The 18,381-nt window shown below is 37.1% G+C and overlaps 2 protein-coding genes and 3 long non-coding RNA genes across 7 annotated transcripts; 4 read left to right on the top strand and 1 right to left on the bottom strand.

Moving 5' to 3' along the window:
- The first annotated feature begins 2,408 nt into the window (after window positions 1–2,408).
- On the top strand, window positions 2,409–3,295 carry LOC121789667. The gene is made up of 2 exons (XR_006048109.1): window positions 2,409–2,835; window positions 2,948–3,295. It is a non-coding gene; the product is annotated as an uncharacterized LOC121789667 (long non-coding RNA).
- Window positions 3,296–4,093: 798 nt separating this feature from the next.
- Window positions 4,094–4,860, bottom strand: LOC121789673. The gene is made up of 2 exons (XM_042188071.1): window positions 4,629–4,860; window positions 4,094–4,263 (listed from the first exon to the last, which is right to left on the bottom strand). The coding sequence occupies exons 1-2, from the start codon at window positions 4,858–4,860 to the stop codon at window positions 4,094–4,096; spliced, it is 402 nt and encodes a 133-aa protein (XP_042044005.1).
- Window positions 4,861–8,483: 3,623 nt separating this feature from the next.
- Window positions 8,484–10,954, top strand: LOC121789669. 3 transcript variants are annotated; one of them, XR_006048116.1, is made up of 4 exons: window positions 9,915–10,127; window positions 10,213–10,541; window positions 10,637–10,757; window positions 10,857–10,954. It is a non-coding gene; the product is annotated as an uncharacterized LOC121789669 (long non-coding RNA). The 3 variants fall into 3 exon arrangements; XR_006048117.1 differs by lacking the exons at window positions 9,915–10,127; window positions 10,213–10,541; window positions 10,637–10,757 and adding exons at window positions 8,484–8,617; window positions 8,712–8,832; XR_006048118.1 differs by lacking the exons at window positions 9,915–10,127; window positions 10,213–10,541; window positions 10,637–10,757; window positions 10,857–10,954 and adding exons at window positions 8,484–8,617; window positions 8,712–8,832; window positions 8,926–8,940.
- Window positions 10,955–11,775: 821 nt separating this feature from the next.
- LOC121789671 lies at window positions 11,776–12,288 on the top strand. Its single transcript, XR_006048120.1, has 2 exons — window positions 11,776–11,810; window positions 11,934–12,288. It is a non-coding gene; the product is annotated as an uncharacterized LOC121789671 (long non-coding RNA).
- Window positions 12,289–15,268: 2,980 nt separating this feature from the next.
- On the top strand, window positions 15,269–18,348 carry LOC121789674 (myosin-2-like). The gene is made up of 4 exons (XM_042188073.1): window positions 15,269–15,402; window positions 15,560–15,694; window positions 18,047–18,153; window positions 18,269–18,348. The coding sequence occupies exons 1-4, from the start codon at window positions 15,368–15,370 to the stop codon at window positions 18,346–18,348; spliced, it is 357 nt and encodes a 118-aa protein (XP_042044007.1). The 5' UTR covers window positions 15,269–15,367.
- Window positions 18,349–18,381: the final 33 nt, after the last annotated feature.

The following is an 18,381-nucleotide window of genomic DNA, read 5'->3' as shown; positions in this document are numbered from 1 at the left end:
TCAATTCTAAATTATATCTATAAAATTCCACTGAAAATAAATGGGGACTCTCTAAAATTTAATGAATTAGCTTTTAGTTCATTCAATTATATTTCTCCATAAGTTTTCCATTATCTAAAATGAAGTAATAAGCAAATAAAGGAAGGTAAATCATTTTCTCTAATACATTCCATAGGAACCCTTTAAATTATCATCACTTTTTTCAAAAAAATTGTCCCAATTAGCTCAGAGTTATTAAAATGTAGTTTCACTCTAATACATTCCCCTTGTTTGAGTCAAATGTACTTAGCACGTAAGAAAACCTCCAATTTCCCACAATCAATCACATATGAGGATTGTTAATCAATCGTTTCGGTTCGGTTATTAATTGAACTGATTTATCGAGTAACCAATCAAATAAAGGTTCCAAAATAGAAATTGTTACTACGGTTAATAAAAAACCGAATTAAAGTCATAATTGATTTATGATCATTCTATAGTTGCCTCACTACTTCAGCCTGAATCATTTCCATAATCATTTTTTCTATTGCATCTTCATTTTTGTTGTAGTTGCATACTTATAAAGCGGGGGTGAAGCTACATGTTAGAAAAGGAAGAGCAGCCATTGGTACGTACCATGCAATTTTTTTATTCTTGTAGTTTATATTTCATTTTCGCTCAGTGATTTAGTTTTTGTGAGACCCCGTTTTCAGGTTTAATGTTTGCTCAAATAATGTTTGAACTCAATAACTAAATCACCCCATGCCACATAAAATTAAACACAAACATAAACAAATACTACTAACATTAATTATACATAAGAAATACAAAATACAATAAAAGAGGCATATTACCAAGAACTAGCAATGGATCCAAGAAAAGAAATTTGTGGGGTCGGATGAAAAGGCAACTTCTTCAATTATTTCAGCAAACTTGAACTCTACAAAAATAATTGCTAATTACATGAAAGATGAAAAGGTGGACGTCACATAATATTTATGGAAACAAACGGACTTCTAGTATCTATGGGCACATACATGTCTTATACGAATGTCCTCAATTATCTTGAAGTATCCATTGTAGCCTTAACCGATGCCATATGGATTTTGACAAATATAGTATTTGTCCAGGCCATCATATCCGCAACCAACAATGGTTACAATATGAGTGGCACCATTGGCCTAATGCCTTGCATCTTTCAAAACATCCTATCAATTTAAAATTTTAGCCTTAGTAATATAATCAAATCAAATACCTATAAAATTAATATTGAAGTAAAGATTTTACAGTGATTCATACCCCATACCCCATTTCTGCAGTCTAAAAATAAATATGTGACCCAAATACAACCGGTAACCAGTTGTCCACGCAAAGTATCTTCTATTTCGTCATCAGATGTCAGGCATTCTTCTATAGTCCCCAATCCGAATGTTTTCATCCTGCATAAAAGATGAATGATTGAAAGATTTTACATACTACAAAGTTCTATTTAAAAAATGTATTTATCGTAAATTTTACTTACAAGTTCTACTGTTTTCCAGGGACACGAATCTTAGGCAACATAGGATCTGAATAATCCAATTTACAACTTGGATCAAACTTACCTATACGGATAAATCATATTTGGACATAGACCATAAGTAAGGACATAGGCAAAGCAAAACTTCAAGGGACACCCATACCCTTCAAGCGGGAGTATTTGATTATGCCCCCTGAAGAACCTGTTGGGGTTCCTAATCAAATACTCCCGCTTGAAGGGTATGGGTGTCACTTGAAGTTTGCATTTGCCTATGTTCTTACTTATGGTCTATGTCCAAACATGATTTATCGTCGACGTGTAAGTTTGATCAAGTTGTAAATTGGATTATTCAGATCATATGTTGCCTATGATTCGTGTCTCTGAAAACCCGGAGAACTTGTAAGTAAAATTTTTAATAAATACATTTTTCAAATAGAACTTTGTAGTATGTAAATCTTTTAATGATTCATCTTTTATGCTGGATGAAAAGATTCAGATTGGAAACTATAGAATGCTAACATCCGATGATGAAATAGAAGATGTTTTGCGTAGACAACCGGTTACCGGTTTTATTTGGAAATTGAGAGGTGTTGCTGTTAAGGGGTCTAAAGCTTGAGAGGGATTAACATTTTGTTCTTCTGTTCCATTTTATATAAGTGCATGCTTGAGCTTGAGTGCTACTGCTCTTCTATCATGCTGTGTTTTTTCTTTGAAGTGTTGGTGCTCTAACATGCTTGAGGTTTGGTTGCTACATGATGACATGGTAATTTAATTGAGTTTGAAAAGGAGGTGGAGGTTACTTTCTTGCAAAGTAGTTGTTGTTCCTTTTAGTTCCCTGTTCCTAGACTCAATTTCGATCACCTACTTTGGAGTTCCTAAAAGCAGTGGAAGGGAGTAGCTGTAGGGGGTGAGCTTGAGTTGAGCATGGAAAGCTTGTGGGAAGGGAGAAGAAATGTTACCTATGGGGAGTAGGGGCTGCCTGCAATAATCCTGCAGAAACTTTACCGAGCTCCCTCACTATCAAACTTGCTATTGTGGCTGAATTTTCAAAGTGTGTGGGAGGGGGAACTTGAGGGTGATAAAGAGGGGTTCTTATAGGCACATTGTAGTATACTTAGGAGGATTAAATGACTGTTGCAACAGTTTTGTTTTCATTTGCTGCAGCATATCGATTTCTCCTTGATTCTCACCACTTTTAATTAAGAACTTTTGGTTTTATGCTTGGGCCCAAGTATCCTTGTATTAATGTGCTTTGTTTGGTCTTGCATAGTGTAAAAGGAGAGGATGCAGGGGCTGCCTTGAGGGGTGGATTTGCAGGCATTGACTTTCCTTTTTGGGTAAGTCATTTGTCCTCTTTTACTAAAGGGGTTTGTCCCTCCTCTTAGTTTAGATTTTTTTTTTCTTAATTTCTTGTGTCTTTACTCATAAATTCTTGTTTGCATCTTGCAGGTTGGGAAAGGCTCAGCTGCCACCTGGCTACCCGAGACATGGGCATGCTGGCCCGGGCCCGACGGTTGCTCGGATATGGGCCGTGGTGGGGGTGAGATTTGGGCTTGGAAAAAGAGGCCCAAAGTGTAGATAGTAGGAGCTTTTAGTTTCTTAGTCTTCTTGGCTCATTCATGAATATTTTTTAAAAGTATAGTAACCCATATTCTTTTCTTTCCGTTCATAAATCACACGTGAGATGATCATATAGGTTAATGTATTATTCGAGATGTATACGAACACTTTAGTTCGAGAAGAACGACTTTAACTCCTTGTACAACGTTCATTGTATTTCATAACTATACGTTAGAATGTTTAGTTTGTTCGATTAATTCTTTAACTTTTGTTTTTGCGAACTTACAACATTGAACATCAATAGAAAGGTAATGGATTCCATTCAAAACACGAATCAAGAGAGCGACAAATTCTCTAGTTCGACATTAAACATCAACGGAAAAAGATAATAAGAGAAGCGTGTATTACATTCTACCCTCATTAACAAAAATTTCGTCCCAAAATTTGCTTGTGTCATTCAAAGAGCTCCGGGTATTTTCTTTCATCTTGTCTTCAAGTTCCCACGTAGCTTCCTCTTGGCCATGATGTTTCCACAGAACTTTCACTGTTACGATAGATTTATTTCTCAACTCTTTTACTTTTCGATCCAAGATTGCTTCTGGCTTTTCTTCATAACTTAAATATGGTTCCAACACCATTTCTTCTTGGTGGACTATGTGTTTGGGGTCGAACACATATTTTCTCAACTATGACACATGAAAAACATTGTGCACATTTCCAAAACTTGGTGGTAGTGTCAATCTATACGCCACAGGACCGACTTTTTCCAGGATTTCGTAGGATCCGATGAAACGCGGTCTTAGCTTGCCTTTGACCCCGAACCGTATTATTCCTTTTGACGGGGACACTTTTAGAAAGACCTTGTCTCCTGCCTTGAATTGTAGATTGGTTCTGCGAACATCTGCGTAAGATTTTTGCCTATCTTGAGCTTCCTTGATTCTCTCACGGATCTGTCGGATAATTTCTATCATCTCCTCCACAGAATCCGGTCCAAGAATTTTTCTCTCACTGACTTCATCCCAGTAAAGTGGTGACCTACATTTCTTCCAATACAATGGCCATATTTATAGTTGCCTGGTAACTGTTGTTGTAAGCAAACTCTATGAGCGGTAATGCTAGCTCCCAGTTTCCTCCACGGTCGAGCACAACGACTCTTAGCATATCTTCCAAAGTCTGGATCGTTCTCTTAGACTGCCCATCATAGTCTGTGGATGGAATGCAGTACTAAAGTTCAACCGAGTGCCTAGCTCTTGCTGCAGGCTTATCCAAAATCTAGAAGTAAATTTTGAATCATGGTCTGAGGTGATCGTCACTAGTACTCCATGTAAGCGTATGATCTCTCGTACATAGATCTGAGCTAGCTTGTTCGATCCACATGTGATATGAATTAGTATAAAGTGAGCACTCTTGGTGAGACGATCTATAATCACCTAGATGGCAGTGTTCCCTCGTTGGGATTTTGGTAGTCCCGTCACGAAGTCCATCTCGATGTATTCCCATTTCCATTCTGGAATCTCAAGGGGTTGCAATTTCTCATAGGGTCGTTAATGTAGAGCCTTCACTTGCAGACATGCCAGACATCTTTCTACAAACGACGCTATATTCTTCTTCATGACATCCCACCAGAATTGTTTCTTCATGTCCTGATGCATTTTTGTACTTCTAGGGTGGGTAGTGTATGACGTCTCATGAGCTTCACTCATGATCTCATTTCTGAGTGTCTCGTCGTTGGGCACACACAGTCTTCCTTCATAAGTGAGAGCGTTATCCGCCTCTTCGCGATAACTTTCTCCTTTCCCCATCCTCACTTTCAGACGGATTTTCTCTAATCCTTCATCACACCTTTGAGCCTCGACGATTCTGACCCTCAGATCTGGCTCTATCACCAAGGTGGTGACTTCTATATACTCCCCGGAAAGCAGAAGCGGCTTTTTGGAAGGTCAAAAAAAGAACGTCTTCTTCCGACATAAGAAATTCTTCCAATAATTCCGAGCCTAATCTTTTTAAAAAAGCACGTACAGTACTTTTGTGTTTCCGCGCCAAAGTTCTAGCACAAGAGAGTCGAAGTATATACTTTATTCGATACAAACTCTTTTTTTTGGAAGATCCGCTATGATAATGAGAAATATTTCTGCATATACGCGCAAATCGGTCAAACTCTTTTTTTTGGAAGATCCGCTATGATAATGAGAAATATTTCTGCATATACGCGCAAATCGGTCAATAATATTAGAATCTGATAAATCAGCCCGAATCGGCTTACTAATGGGATGCCCAAATACGTTACAAAATTTCGCTTTAGCCAATTCCGAAATCAGAGGAATAATTGGAACAAGGGTATCGAGCTTCTTAATAGAATTATTGATTAGAAATGCATTTTCTAGAATTTGACTCCGTACCACGGAAGGGCATCTAGCATCGGATTTTGCACTGTTTTAAGGCCATTATTTGGTTCATTTGAGTGTCAAAGTTGCATTACATGTCCAATAATTACATATTTTTATCTATTTTGGTATTTTTTACGTGTTTTGTGAGAAATGTGCTAAAATCCGAAGATGGAAATCTGGAGTATTCGAGCCGTCCAGCGGTCTGCTGCAACACAGCCTGCTACCGCTGGCCGCCAACGACTGCTGAACAAGTAGCGGTCCGCTTCGGAAAAGTTGAGCTTAAAAGAGGAAGCTCCTAGCGACCGCTCCCGAAGATCAAGTAGCTACTTTTATATAGAAGAAAGAATATGAAAAATGATGTTTATACAAAGTCAGTAAATGAACTTAAACACATTATTTAATTTTAGCTTTAGTGTAAATGAGATATAAATATAAGTTACATGTTTTATTTTTCCATATAATATACTCCCTCCGTCACAACTAAGTTGATACAAAACTTTTGGACACGAAGATTAAAAAATTGTGTTGAAAAGTAGGAGAGAAAGAATAAAATAGGAGAGATAGAGAGGGAGAGTAAAGTAGTTATTAATGGAATAAAGTAATATTGATTGAATGTTTTGTTTTTTGTTATAAAAGGAAATGACTCAACTTTGTTAGGACATCCAAAAAAGGAATACTGACTCAACTTAGTTGGGACGAATGGAGTATTTAGTATATCTTTAAAATACATAAACAAATTTTTTTACCAAAGCCTAGCCCAGCCCGGACTCACATGGCAGGTGGGTCTGGGTTGGGGCGGGCCGTGTCTAGCAAAATTAATAAAAAGCCTGGCCCAACCCAGTCCACCTTTGACATGGGCTTGGGCCAGGCTGGGCCTCTAATTACGTTGGTTTATCACTTCAGATTTTAAATGTAAAATCCTATGTAGTTTTGTACTCCCTCCGTTCCATAGTAGTAGAGTCACTTCTTTTCGGCACGGAAATTAAGAAAGAGATATTAAATATATTAAGTGAAGAGATAATAAAGTAGGAAAGAGAGAAAAGTAGATAGAATAAAGTAAGAGAGAGAATACAGTAAGTGAGGAAAAAAATGTAACTTTTTACTGAACATGGAAATGACTCTACTATGATGGAATGTCTCGAAGTGTAAAAATTACTCTACTATTATGCAACAAAGAGAGTCGATATTAAATAAAATAATAGTATTTTTGTTCAGAGTATGATTTTAGATGTATCCAACGCTATTTCTTATTTCCATAACTCAACATTCATTTCCACGATGCGGATCTAAGTTGTGAATTCAAAATAGGTGGCCTAATAACCGAGTCTAACATCAATAACATGGAACCCTAAACCATAGTAGCTCTGCAATTGCCAATTGTCAAGGTAAATAGGAATAAGAGAACTATAAATTAAATTAAAATAATTTTTAAATTGAAAGAGATTAAAATCCTCAATAGGAACAAATATATACTCCCCCGTTCCATTATATGTGACACATTCTTTTGGGACAAGTTTTTAGGTTGTGGTATTTAGTGAGTAAATGAAGAAAGAATAAACTAGGAATGAAACAAGGTAGAGAGAAAAAAACAAGAGATATGATAAAATAAGAGAGAGAAAGAGTGTTGTTTTTTTGCTATAAAAGAAATGCGTCCCACTTGGAACGAAAGGAGTACATTAATATAAAAAAAATTACTCCTAGTACACAAAGTCAATAAAATTTAAATGTGGCAAGGTAAATTTAGGATATAAAAAATCATATTAATAGATCATTGGAAAAACAATTCCACAATAACAAAATAACTGAGGGAATGGATTGAGGGTGCAAAGCTAACATTATTAATGCACAAATGAAAAAATCATCATGTAGAAAACCAAGTTCATGTTAAAACAATATTAATGAAGAGTATGAAGAATACCTAAATCACGTCACTACCCATCACCGATATCAACCCGAACGTATAAAAATGTGTGGATTATATAATACCAATATCATATATATATAATAAAAAAATAGAAGTTTCTTCCAAAACCTTTCACTTCCTCCATTTTTATGAAAAACATAAAAACTGTTTAATCTTCTAAATTCAAAATCTATAAGCAATTTAAAAATTGATTGATGGGGTTTAAGGCTTTTTTGTCTTGTAAAGATGAACATTGTTTTACTTTCTGCTTCCCGGTCCCCGAATGACATTAGAAAATTGAAACGTACATAAAGTCAACAATAATTGATTACCAAAAAATTTAGTAATTGAAAATGAGGGTGCGAAATAATAACAATCAAGTAATTGAAAATTTGTAAGGATTAAAATTTAAAAAATAAAATACCTAGTCTAAAACGACCGTTGCTATACAAGTACTTGACTCTCTCCTCACCCCCCTCTCTCTGTTTTATGCTCTCTCTTCCTTCCCTTCCTCCTTTAAGTTCCTCTGTAGAAGTAGAAGTAGAAATAGAAATAGAAATAGAAATAGAAATAGAAATAGAAATAGAAATAGAAATAGAAATTGAAATTGAAATTGAAATGGAAACTCAGCACGAGGCACGGATCTTCTCCATCTGCAGAGAATGAAAGACGTGGGATATGGCTCATCAGCAATTACTTATAACAACATCATGGTCCTGTACAAGAAAGTAGGTCAACTTGAGAAAATCCCTGAGAGAATCTCAGAAATAAAGAAGAATGGTGTAGGCGAATAGGCTTGAGTTCTTTGGTGAGAGATCTGATCTCAGTGGCATGGAGAAGCTTCTGGATAAGATGGAGTCACTAATTGACATTTTCTTTGATTGGCGTCCATATTCTATGGCTGCATTTCAGTTCATAAAAGCAGACAAGAAGGTGAGAGCGCTTGCTTAAATGAAGAAGGTGGAACAGAAGCTTGACAAAGATGCTGTCACTTGATATGCCCATCTAGGGCAAAAAGATGAAATGATGAGGTTGTGGGCTTTACAGAAATTTGCTACATCACCAAGTTGGGTTCTCTGGTAAAGCTTAGAGAGCTTGAAGAAGCCAAGGCTATGCTAGAAGACTAGAAATTCTACTTGCCACACTTACGACTTCAGAGTGCCGAACATACTCCTGATCAGCTACTTTCAAAAGGGTCTCCCCGATAAATCCGAGGCACTGCTTCGAGATATTATCAAAAGGAGAGAAATACCGACTTTCCTTCACAAGGTACTCATATTGTTTCTCTTTAAAATCTATACCGCTCTTTATTAATTCGTAATATGGTAATTGGACGCTGATAATTAAGTTTCAATTTCATCAGGACCATTGAAGTTCCACAGCCTCTTCTTCTCATCCGATGTTCAGTTCTTCTTTCAAAAAGTGCTTCTGGAGCACTCTTATCAGCCGCATGACACGATTCTTGAGAACCAGAAGCCAAAAAGGTGTGTTTTTTGCAGTCCAAATAGTAATTCTAATTTCATTGATTTCATACCTATTAGGCCTTAAGTTGGAGCTGAATTGTGACCGATTTATAGAGTTGTGAAGCAGTTTGATCATGCTAAGAGATTGAAGGAGGATTTAATGCTTTTGCTGAGAGGGTTATCATGTGTCCATGTGGATTCTTTGTGGTTTATGGACATGGCGCTGGTTGCATTACCTGAGAATAGGTAGTTATCTAAATCAAGTTAGAGCTTTAATCCATTTTCTTACCTGCGGCATGTTGGAATGCCACTTTTTTTTGTCTGGTTTCATTAAATTTTTCATCTGTTTACTGCTTTTGTTGTTTCTACAAGAACTTGCACTTAATGCATTATCACTACTAGTTGTGACAGTTCCCAAAAAATATCTTCTACCAACTATTCCTCAGATACTTGACTAAGTTGATAATCTTGCACAACTAAGTTATTTGAACGAGCCTTCAGTTCTTCCCAATCTTCAGTATAGTTATTTACAAGATAATACACACTCCATGTAATTCTCTATTCTAGAACCTTTTTATTTTATTTGTTTATACAGATTGCCTCTAATTTAAACAATTTTCTTGTCTCTGCTTTGCATAGAGAGAATGGCAGGCCCTGTATTACTTTCTGTCAATCCATTTAAAAATGTCCGGTTATATGGGGATGATGCAGCATACCATGCAATGGTAGCAGGTGCTACATATAATACCTAAAATACCTGGAGAAATGCTTCCCTTGTTAAAATATTGGTTCATAATGTTGCTAATTTTGATATTTCTGCCTTACAGAGCTGAAGTGGATCAGATCGGATATGACATTATGCAACAGAGATGTGGGTGTGCCTGCATTTGGAAGTACCACCACCTGACATCACATGATATCTCATCTTCTTGTGAGATATTGATTGTAGTCAGCCAACACTAGGGCAGAAAGTGAAAAAAGAAACATGGAAGGGGTAGAAAAAGAGCAAAATGGACAGAAAAAAAGGAAAAAAAAAAAGAAAAAGAAGAAGAAAAAAAAGAGAAAGCAAGAACTGTGGAAAAAAAGGAAAAAAAATTGGTGTCACAGATCTAGAAAAAAAAAAAATAGATAGGTCCAAGAAAATGTGAAGAAAAAAAATAGCCCGAATAAGCTGTGGAATACTACGTTATCCCCTTGTTTGAACCATGTGGGGATGACGTGTTGTCTAAATAACGATGATCATGATGAAGAAACTTCCCAAGAGGCAAACAAAAAAGAGCTCAAAAGAAACGGAGAAGTTCAAGAGAGCAAAAATTGTAAGCCCTTATCATCATATTACTTGAAAACAACTTTGTTTGAGGTTGTCTGATTGATTATAGGATTAATGTTGTGTTTCCGTAGCTGATATTCACCATGGCGAGACTAGCAGCGAGCATGGCTTGAAAACTGAAGTGGAGAAGATGGGATAGATAATGCATTTATGCAAGAGAGATCTGGGCTGTTGGAGGAGGAGAACAAGAATCTTCAAGATGAGCTCTTTGGTAAATCTTGGAGAGCTCGAAGAAGCCCAGGCTGTGGGAGATGACTAGACTTCTACTTGCCACACATACGACTTCAGAGTGTCGAACATACTCCTGTTCGGCTACTATCAGAAGGGTCTCTCCGATACATTTGAGGCATTGTTTCTGGATATTATCTAAAGGGCAGAAATACCGACTTCCCTTAACAAAGTACTCCTACTTATCTCTTTAAAATCTATACCGCTCTTCATGTAATTCGAAATATGGTGATTGAACGCTGGTAATTAAGTTCTGATTTTTTTCAGGTCCATCGATTTCCACGGCTTCTTCTTCTCCTATGATGTTCAGTCCTTCTTTTGATAAGTGCTATTGGAGCACACTTATCAGCAGCATGACATGTTTCTTGAGAACTAGAAGCCAAAAAAGGTGTGTTTTTTGGCAGTCCAAATAGTACTTCTAATATCATTGATTCTGTACGTATTTAGCCCTAAGTGGAGCTGAATTGTATTTGTTTCTGATTTGTAGAGTTGTGAAGCAGTTGATCATGCTAAGAGATTGAAGGAGCATCCAATGCTTTCGCTTAGTGGGTTTTCATGTTGACAATTTGGACTCTTTATGGTTTATGGACTTAGTGCTGGTTGCATTACTGAGATCAGGTAGTTATCTAAAACAAGTTAGAGCTTTAATCTATTTTCTTACCTGTGGGGCTTATCTATATTACGTCGGAATACAACTTTTCCTGTGTCTAGTGTCTTTGCATTTGTTCTGCTCGACATATAGCATTTGGCTGGGGTAGTTAAAGTTTTTTATTGTCCAAGCTCCATATCAGGTAGCATAGTGGGACACATGAAAAAAGAGTTGGGCTAATGAATGATCGGAATGTTGTATTTTTATCTTGCCCCAAATGCTCAGCAATTTCTAGTTTAAAATAGAATTTTTCTCTCAGCCACTCATTGTGCTTGATTACATGATTTTAGAATCTTCGTGTTTGGGTGTCGGCGACAGGATGAGCTCTGGGAATCTGGGCAAATAAAATCAAACTCATGGGAGAAAGCTTTGGTTCTGCTTTCGGACGGAGTGTTAGTGCATTTGATTTTTCATCACTTCACTGTTTTTGTTACTTCTACAAGAACGATGCACTTACTGCATTATCACTACAGGTTGTGACAGTTCCCACAAAATATCTTCTACCAACTATTCCTCAGATACTTGACTAAGTTGATGATCTTGCACAACTAAGTTATTTGAACGAGTTACAGATAATATATATGTAATTCTCTATTCAAGAACCTTTTCATTCTATTTGTTTTTACTGATTGCATCTAATTGATAACAATTTTTTTGTCTTTGCTTAGCATAGAGAATGGCTGGCCTCTGTCAATCTATTTAAAAATGTCCAGCTATAAGGGGATGATAGAGAAAGAAGGCTTTGGTCACTAATTATTTTATGCTGTTGCTGATGCAGCATACCATACAATGGTAGCCGGTGCTATATAATACGTTAAAAACCTAGATAAATGCTTCCCTTGTTAAAATATTGATTCAACATGTTGCTAACTCTTTCCCGCTTTGCTAATTTTTGATATTTCTTCTGCCCTACAGAGCTGAAGTGGATCAAATCGGATATGACATTATGCAAGAGAGATGTGGGTGTGCCTGCATTGTGAAGCACCACCACCTGACATCACATGATATCTCATCTTCTTATGAGAGCTTGCTATGGGGAATGCGGTTTGATTTTTCGTCTCCGCAAAAAGGTGTTGAAGATGAGAGTTTCAACTTTCGACAACTTGACATCACATGATATCTCATCTTCTTGTGAGACATTGATTTGTAGTCAGCCAACACTAGGGCAAAAAGTGAAAAAAAGAAACATGGAAGGGGAGAAAAAAAGAAAAAAAACTGAAAAAAAAGGTAAAAAAGAGAAAGCAGATCTGTTGAAAAAAAGAAAAGAAAAGAAAAGAAAAGAAAAAAAGAAAAGAAAAAGAAAAGAAAAAAATTGTGTCACAGATCTAGAAAAAAATAGAGAGCAGAATCAAAGAAAGAGTTCCAAGAAAATGTGAGTTTCTTGCTGTCTAAATAGTACTTCTAATATGAATATCATTGATTTCATATCTACTTTTCCCTAACCTCGAGTTGGATTGTACTTGTTTCCAGAGTTCATAAGGAGGATTCAGTGCTTTTGCTGAGAGGGTTTGATTCAGTGGCCAAGTCTCTTTCTCATCTCTCAAACAATCATGAGACTGCTCTTGAGGAAGCACACCAACTCCATCGTTAAGGGATCATAGTTTTCTTAGTTGTGCAAGATCATCAACTTAGCCAAAGATGGACACAATTCTGTAGAGAAGCTTCATAAGAGGCAAACAAAAAAGAGCTCAAAAGAAACAGAGAGTGTCAAGAAAGCAAAAAATGTTGGTACCCTTATCATCATATTACTAGAAAAACAACATTGTTTGAAGTTGTCTGATTGATTATAGGATTAATGTTGTGTTTCCATAGCTGCTCTTTGGTAAAGCTTGGAGATCTCGAAGAAGCCAAGGCTGTGCTAGATGACTGGACTTCTACTTGCCACACATACGACTTCAGAGTGCCGAACATACTGCTGACGGGATACTGTGAGAAGGGTCTCCCCGATAAATCCGAGGCTCTGCTTCGGGATATTACCAAAAGGGGATAAATACCGACTTCCCTTCCCAAAGTATTTCTACTGCTCTCTTTAAAATCTATACCGCTCTTCATTTAATTCAATATATGGATTGAACCCTGATAATTAATTTCCGATTTTCATTAGGGCCATCGATTTTCCTAGGCTTCTGGAGCACTCTTATCAGCCGCATGACATGATTGTTGAGAACCAAAAGCCAAAAAGGTGTGTTTTTTGCATTCCAAATAGTTGTCCTAATCTCATTGACTCCCTTCCTATTTAGCCCTAAAATGGAGCTGAATTGTACTTGTTTCCGATTTTTAGAGTTGTGAAGCAGTTGTTCATGCTAAGAGATTGAAGGAGTATTCAATGCTTTTGCTTAGAGGGTTATCATGTTGTTTATTTGAGTTCTTTATGGTTTATCGACTTGGTGCTGGTTGCGTACCTGAGATTAGGTAGTTATCTAAAACAAGTTAGAGCTTTAATCTATTTCCTTACCTGCAGGCTCGTTAGAATGCAACTTTCTTATGTCTGGTTTCTTTGAATTTTTCATCTCTTCACTGCTTTTGTTGCTTCTACAAGAACTTTGCACTCACTACTTTATCACTACAGGTTATGACAGTTCCCACAATAAACCTTCTACCATCTGTTCCTCAGATGGTTGACTCAGATTCATTTAAAATGTCCAGCTATATGGGGATGACGCAGCATTCCATGCAGTGGTAGCAGGTGCTATATAATAACTCAAATAACTGGAGAATGCTTCCCTTGTTCTAAAATATAGGTTCAGCAAGTTGCTAATTTTCTCTTCCGCTTTGCTAATTTTTTATATTTCTGTCGTACAGAGCTGAAGTGGATCAGATTGGATATGACATTATGCAAGAGAGATCTGTGTGTGCCTGAATTGTGAAGTACCACCACCTGACATCACATGATATCTCATCTTCTTATGAGAGCTTGCTATGGGGAATGCGGTTTGATTTTTCGTCTCTCCAGAAAGATGTTGAAGATGAGAGTTTCAACTTTCGACAACCTGACATCACATGATATCTCATCTTCTTGTGGATATTGATTGTAGTCAGCCAACAATAGTGCAGAAAGTGAAAAATGAAACATGGAAGGGGTAGAATAAGAGCAAAATGAGGAAAAAAAGAAAAAAAGAAAAAGAAAAAGAAGAAAAAAAAGAGAAAGCAGATCTGTTGAAAAAAAAGAAAAGAAAAAAAGAAAAAATTGTGTCACAGATCTAGAAAAAAAATAGAGAGCAGAATCAAAGACAGAGTTCCAAGAAAACGTGAGTTTCTTGCAGTCTAAATAGTACTTCTAATATCTTTGATTTCGTATTTATTTTTCCCTAACCTTGAGCTGGATTGTGCTTGTTTCCAGAGTTCATAAGCATTGATCGTGCTAATTGATTTAAGGAGGATTCAGTGTTTTTGCTGAGAGGGTTTGATTCAGTGGCCAAGTCACTTTCTCATCTCTCAAACAAACTTGAGACTGCTCTTGAGGTAGCACACCAAGTCCACCGTTAAGGAATCATAGTGTTCTTAGTTGTGCAAGATCATCAACTTAGCCAAAGATGGAGAAAATTCTGTAGAGAAGCTTCACAAGAGGCAAACAAAAAAGAGCTCAAAAGAAACAGAGAGTGTCAAGAAAGCAAAAAATGTAGGTACCCTTATCATCATATTACTTGAAAAACTACATTGTTTAAGGTTGTCTGATTCATTATAGGATTAATGTTGTGTTTCCATAGCTGACAAAGACCATGGCTAGACGAGCAGCTAGCAAGGCTAGAGAGCTAAAGTGGATCAGATGGGATATGGCATTTAAGCAAGAGCGGTCTGGGCTGTTGGAGGAAGAGAACAAGAAGCTTCGTGATGGGCTCTTTGGTAAAGCTTGGAGATCTCGAAGAAGCAAGGCTGTGCTAGATGACTGGACTTCTACTTGCCACACATACGACTTTGCCGAACATACTGCTGACGGGATACTGTCAAAAGGGTCACCCTGATAAATCCGAGGCTCAGCTTTGGGATATTACCAAGAGGGGATAAATACCGACATCCCTTTCCAAATATATGGATTGAACGTTGATAATTAATTCCCATTTTCATCAGAGCCATCGATCTTCCACGACATCTTCTTCTGGAGCACTCTTATCAGCCGCATGACATGATTGTTGAGAACCAAAAGCCAAAAAAGGTGTGTTTTTTGCATTCCAAATAGTTTTCCTAATCTCATTGACTCCCTACCTATTTAGCCCTAAACTGGAGCTGAATTGTACTTGTTTCCGATTTGTAGAGTTGTGAAGCAGTTGTTCATGCTAAGAGATTGGAGGAGGATTCAATGATTTTGCTTAGAGGGTTATCATGATGTCCATTTGGACTCTTTATGGTTTATGGACTTGGTTCAGGTTGCGTTACCTGAGATTAGGTAGTTATCTGAAACAAGTTAGAGCTTTAATCTATATTCTTACCTGCAGGCACGTTAGAATGCAACTTTTCTTATGTCTGGTTTCTTTGAATTTTCATCTCTTCACTGCTTTTGTTGCTTCTACAAGAACTTTGCACTCACTGCTTTATCACTACAGGTTGATAAACCTTCTACCAACCGTTCCTCAGATAGTTGACTCAGATGATGATCTTGCACAACTAAGTTATTTGAACGAGCCTTCAGTTCTTCACAATCTTCTGTGTAGATATTTACAAGAAAATACACACTCCATGTAATTTTCTATTCGAGAACCTTTTATTTTATTTGTGTATACAGATTGCCTCTAATTTTAAACAATTTTCTTGTCTTTGCTTTGCATAGAGAATGGCACGCCCTTTATTACTTTCTGTCAATCCGGCAATCATTTAAAATGTCCAGCTATATGGGGATGATGCAGCATACCATGCATTGGTAGCAGGTGCTATATAATACCTCAAATAACTGGAGAAATGCTTCCCTTGTTCAAAATATTGGTTCAGCAAGTTGCTAATTTTCTCTTTCCGCTTTGCTAATTTTTGATATTTCTGCCTTACAGAGCTGAAGTGGATCAGATCGGATATGACATTATGCAACAGAGATGTGGGTGTGCTTGCGTTTGGAAGTACCACCACCTGACATCACATTATATCTCATCTTCTTATGAGAGCTTGCTATGGGGAATGCGGTTTGATTTTTCGTCTCCGCAAAAAGGTGTTGAAGATGAGAGTTTCAACTTTCGACAATCTGACATCAGATGATATCTCATCTTCTTGTGGATATTGATTGTAGTCAGCCAACAATAGGGCAGAGAGTGAAAAAAGAAACATGGAAGGGGTAGAATAAGAGCAAAATGAGGAGAAAAAAGGAAAAAAAAAATGAAAAATAAGAAAAAAAGAGAAAGCAGATCTGTTGAAAAATAAAAAGAAAAGAAAAAAAGAAAAGAAAAAAAGAAAAAATTGTGTCACAGATCTAGAAAAAATATAGAGAGCAGAATCAAAGAAAGAGTTCCAAGAAAATGTGAGTTTCTTGCAGTCTTAATAGTACTTCTAATATCATTGATTTCGTTTTTGTGTTTCCCTAACCTTGAACTGGATTGTGCTTGTTTCCAGAGTTCATAAGCAGTTGATCGTGCTAAGTGATTTAAGGAGGATTCAGTGCTTTTGCTGAGAGGGTTTGATTCAGTGGCCAAGTCTCTTTCTCGTCTCTCAACAATCATGAGACTGCTTTTGAGGAAGCACACCAACTCCATCGTTAAGGGATCATAGTTTTCTTAGCTGTGCAAGATCATCAACTTGAAAAATGGAGAAAATTTTGTAGAGAAAGTTCACAAGAGGCAAACAAAAAAGAGCTCAAAAGAAACAGAGAATGTCAAGAAAGCAAAAATTGTAGGTACCCTACTCATCATATTACTTGAAAAACAACATTGTTTGAGGTTGTTTGATTGATTATAGGATTAATGTTGTGTTTCCATAGCTGACAATGACATGGCAAGACGAGCAGCGAGCAAGGCTAGAGATCTGAAGTGGATCAGATGGGATATGGCATTTATGCAACAGAGATCTGGGCTGTTGGAGGAAGAGAACATGAAGCTTCGTGATGGGCACCTTGGTAAAGCTTGGAGATCTCGAAGAGCTAAGGCTGTGCTAGATGACTGGACTTCTACTTGCCACACATACGACTTCAGAGTGTCGAACGTACTCCTGATGGGATATTGTTATAAGGGACTCCCCAATAAATTTGAGGCTCGGCTTCGGGATATTACCGAAAGGGGATAAATACCGACTTTCCTTCCCAAAGTATTCCTACTGCTCTCTATAAATCTATACCGCTCATCATTTAATTCAATATATGGATTGAACACTGTTAGTTATGTTTCGATTTTTGTTAGGGCCATTGATTTTCCACGGCTTCTGGAGCACTCTTATCAGCCGCATGACATGATTGTTGAGAACAAGAAGCCAAAGAGGTGTGTTTTTTTGCATTCCCAATAGTTGTCCTAATCTCATTGACTCCCTACCTATTTAGCCCTAAACTGGAGCTGAATTGTACTTGTTTCCGATTTGTAGTGTTGTGAAGCAGTTGATCATGCTAAGAGATTGGAGGAGGATCCAATGCTTTTGCTTAGAGGGTTATCATGCTGTCCATTTGGATCTTTATGGTTTATGGACTTGGTGCTGGTTGCATTACCTGAGATTAGGTAGTTATCTAAAACATGTTAGAGCTTTAATCTATTTCCTTACCTGTAGGCACGTTGGTATGCAACTTTGTTTGTGTCTGGTTTCTTTGCATTTTTCATCTCTTCACTACTTTTGTTGCTTATACAATAACTTTGCACTTACTGCTTTATCATCTCTTCACTACTTTTGTTGTGACAGTTCCCACAATAAACCTTCTACCAAACTATTCCTCGGATAATTGACTAAGATGACGTTCTTGCACAACCAAGTTATTTGAACGAGCCTTCAGTTCTTCACAATCTTCAGGATAGATATTTACAAGATAATACATACTCCATGTAATTTTCTATTCGAGAACCTTTTTATTTTATTTGTTTATACATGTAGCCTCTAATTTTAAACAATTTTCTTGTCTTTGCTTTGCATAGAGAATGGCAGGCCCTTTATTACTTTCTGTCAATCCGGCATTATGTCAATCCATTTAAAAATTTCCAGCTATATGGGGATGATGCAGCATACCATGCATTGGTAGCAGGTGCTATATAATACCTTAAATACCGAGAGAAATGCTTCCCTTGTTAAAATATTGGTTTAGCATGTTGCTAAAATTATCTTTTCGCTTTGCTAATTTTTTATATTCTGCTCTACAGAGCTGAAGTGGATCATATCGGACATGACATTATGCAAGAGAGATGTGGGTGTGCCTGCATTTGGAAGTACCACCACTTGACATCACATGATATGTCATCTTCTTACGAGAGCT

The sequence above is a fragment of the Salvia splendens genome, unplaced genomic scaffold, assembly GCF_004379255.2.
Source record: "Salvia splendens isolate huo1 unplaced genomic scaffold, SspV2 ctg307, whole genome shotgun sequence".
Lineage (NCBI taxonomy): Eukaryota > Viridiplantae > Streptophyta > Magnoliopsida > Lamiales > Lamiaceae > Salvia > Salvia splendens.
This window is presented reverse-complemented; position numbering and strand designations above follow the sequence as displayed.

Bases quoted from the DNA above. Each gene is read 5' to 3' on its own strand.
- LOC121789673 (XM_042188071.1), bottom strand. From the start codon at position 4,860: ATGGGGAAAGGAGAAAGTTATCGCGAAGAGGCGGATAACGCTCTCACT. The intron at 4,264-4,628 runs GTCTGCAAGTGA...TTCCATCCACAG, and splicing joins TGTAGAAAGATGTCTGGCAT to ACTATGATGGGCAGTCTAAG.
- LOC121789674 (XM_042188073.1), top strand. From the start codon at position 15,368: ATGGACTTGGTTCAGGTTGCGTTACCTGAGATTAG. The intron at 15,403-15,559 runs GTAGTTATCTGA...TTATCACTACAG, and splicing joins GTTGCGTTACCTGAGATTAG to GTTGATAAACCTTCTACCAA. The intron at 18,154-18,268 runs GTGCTATATAAT...TCTGCTCTACAG, and splicing joins ATACCATGCATTGGTAGCAG to AGCTGAAGTGGATCATATCG.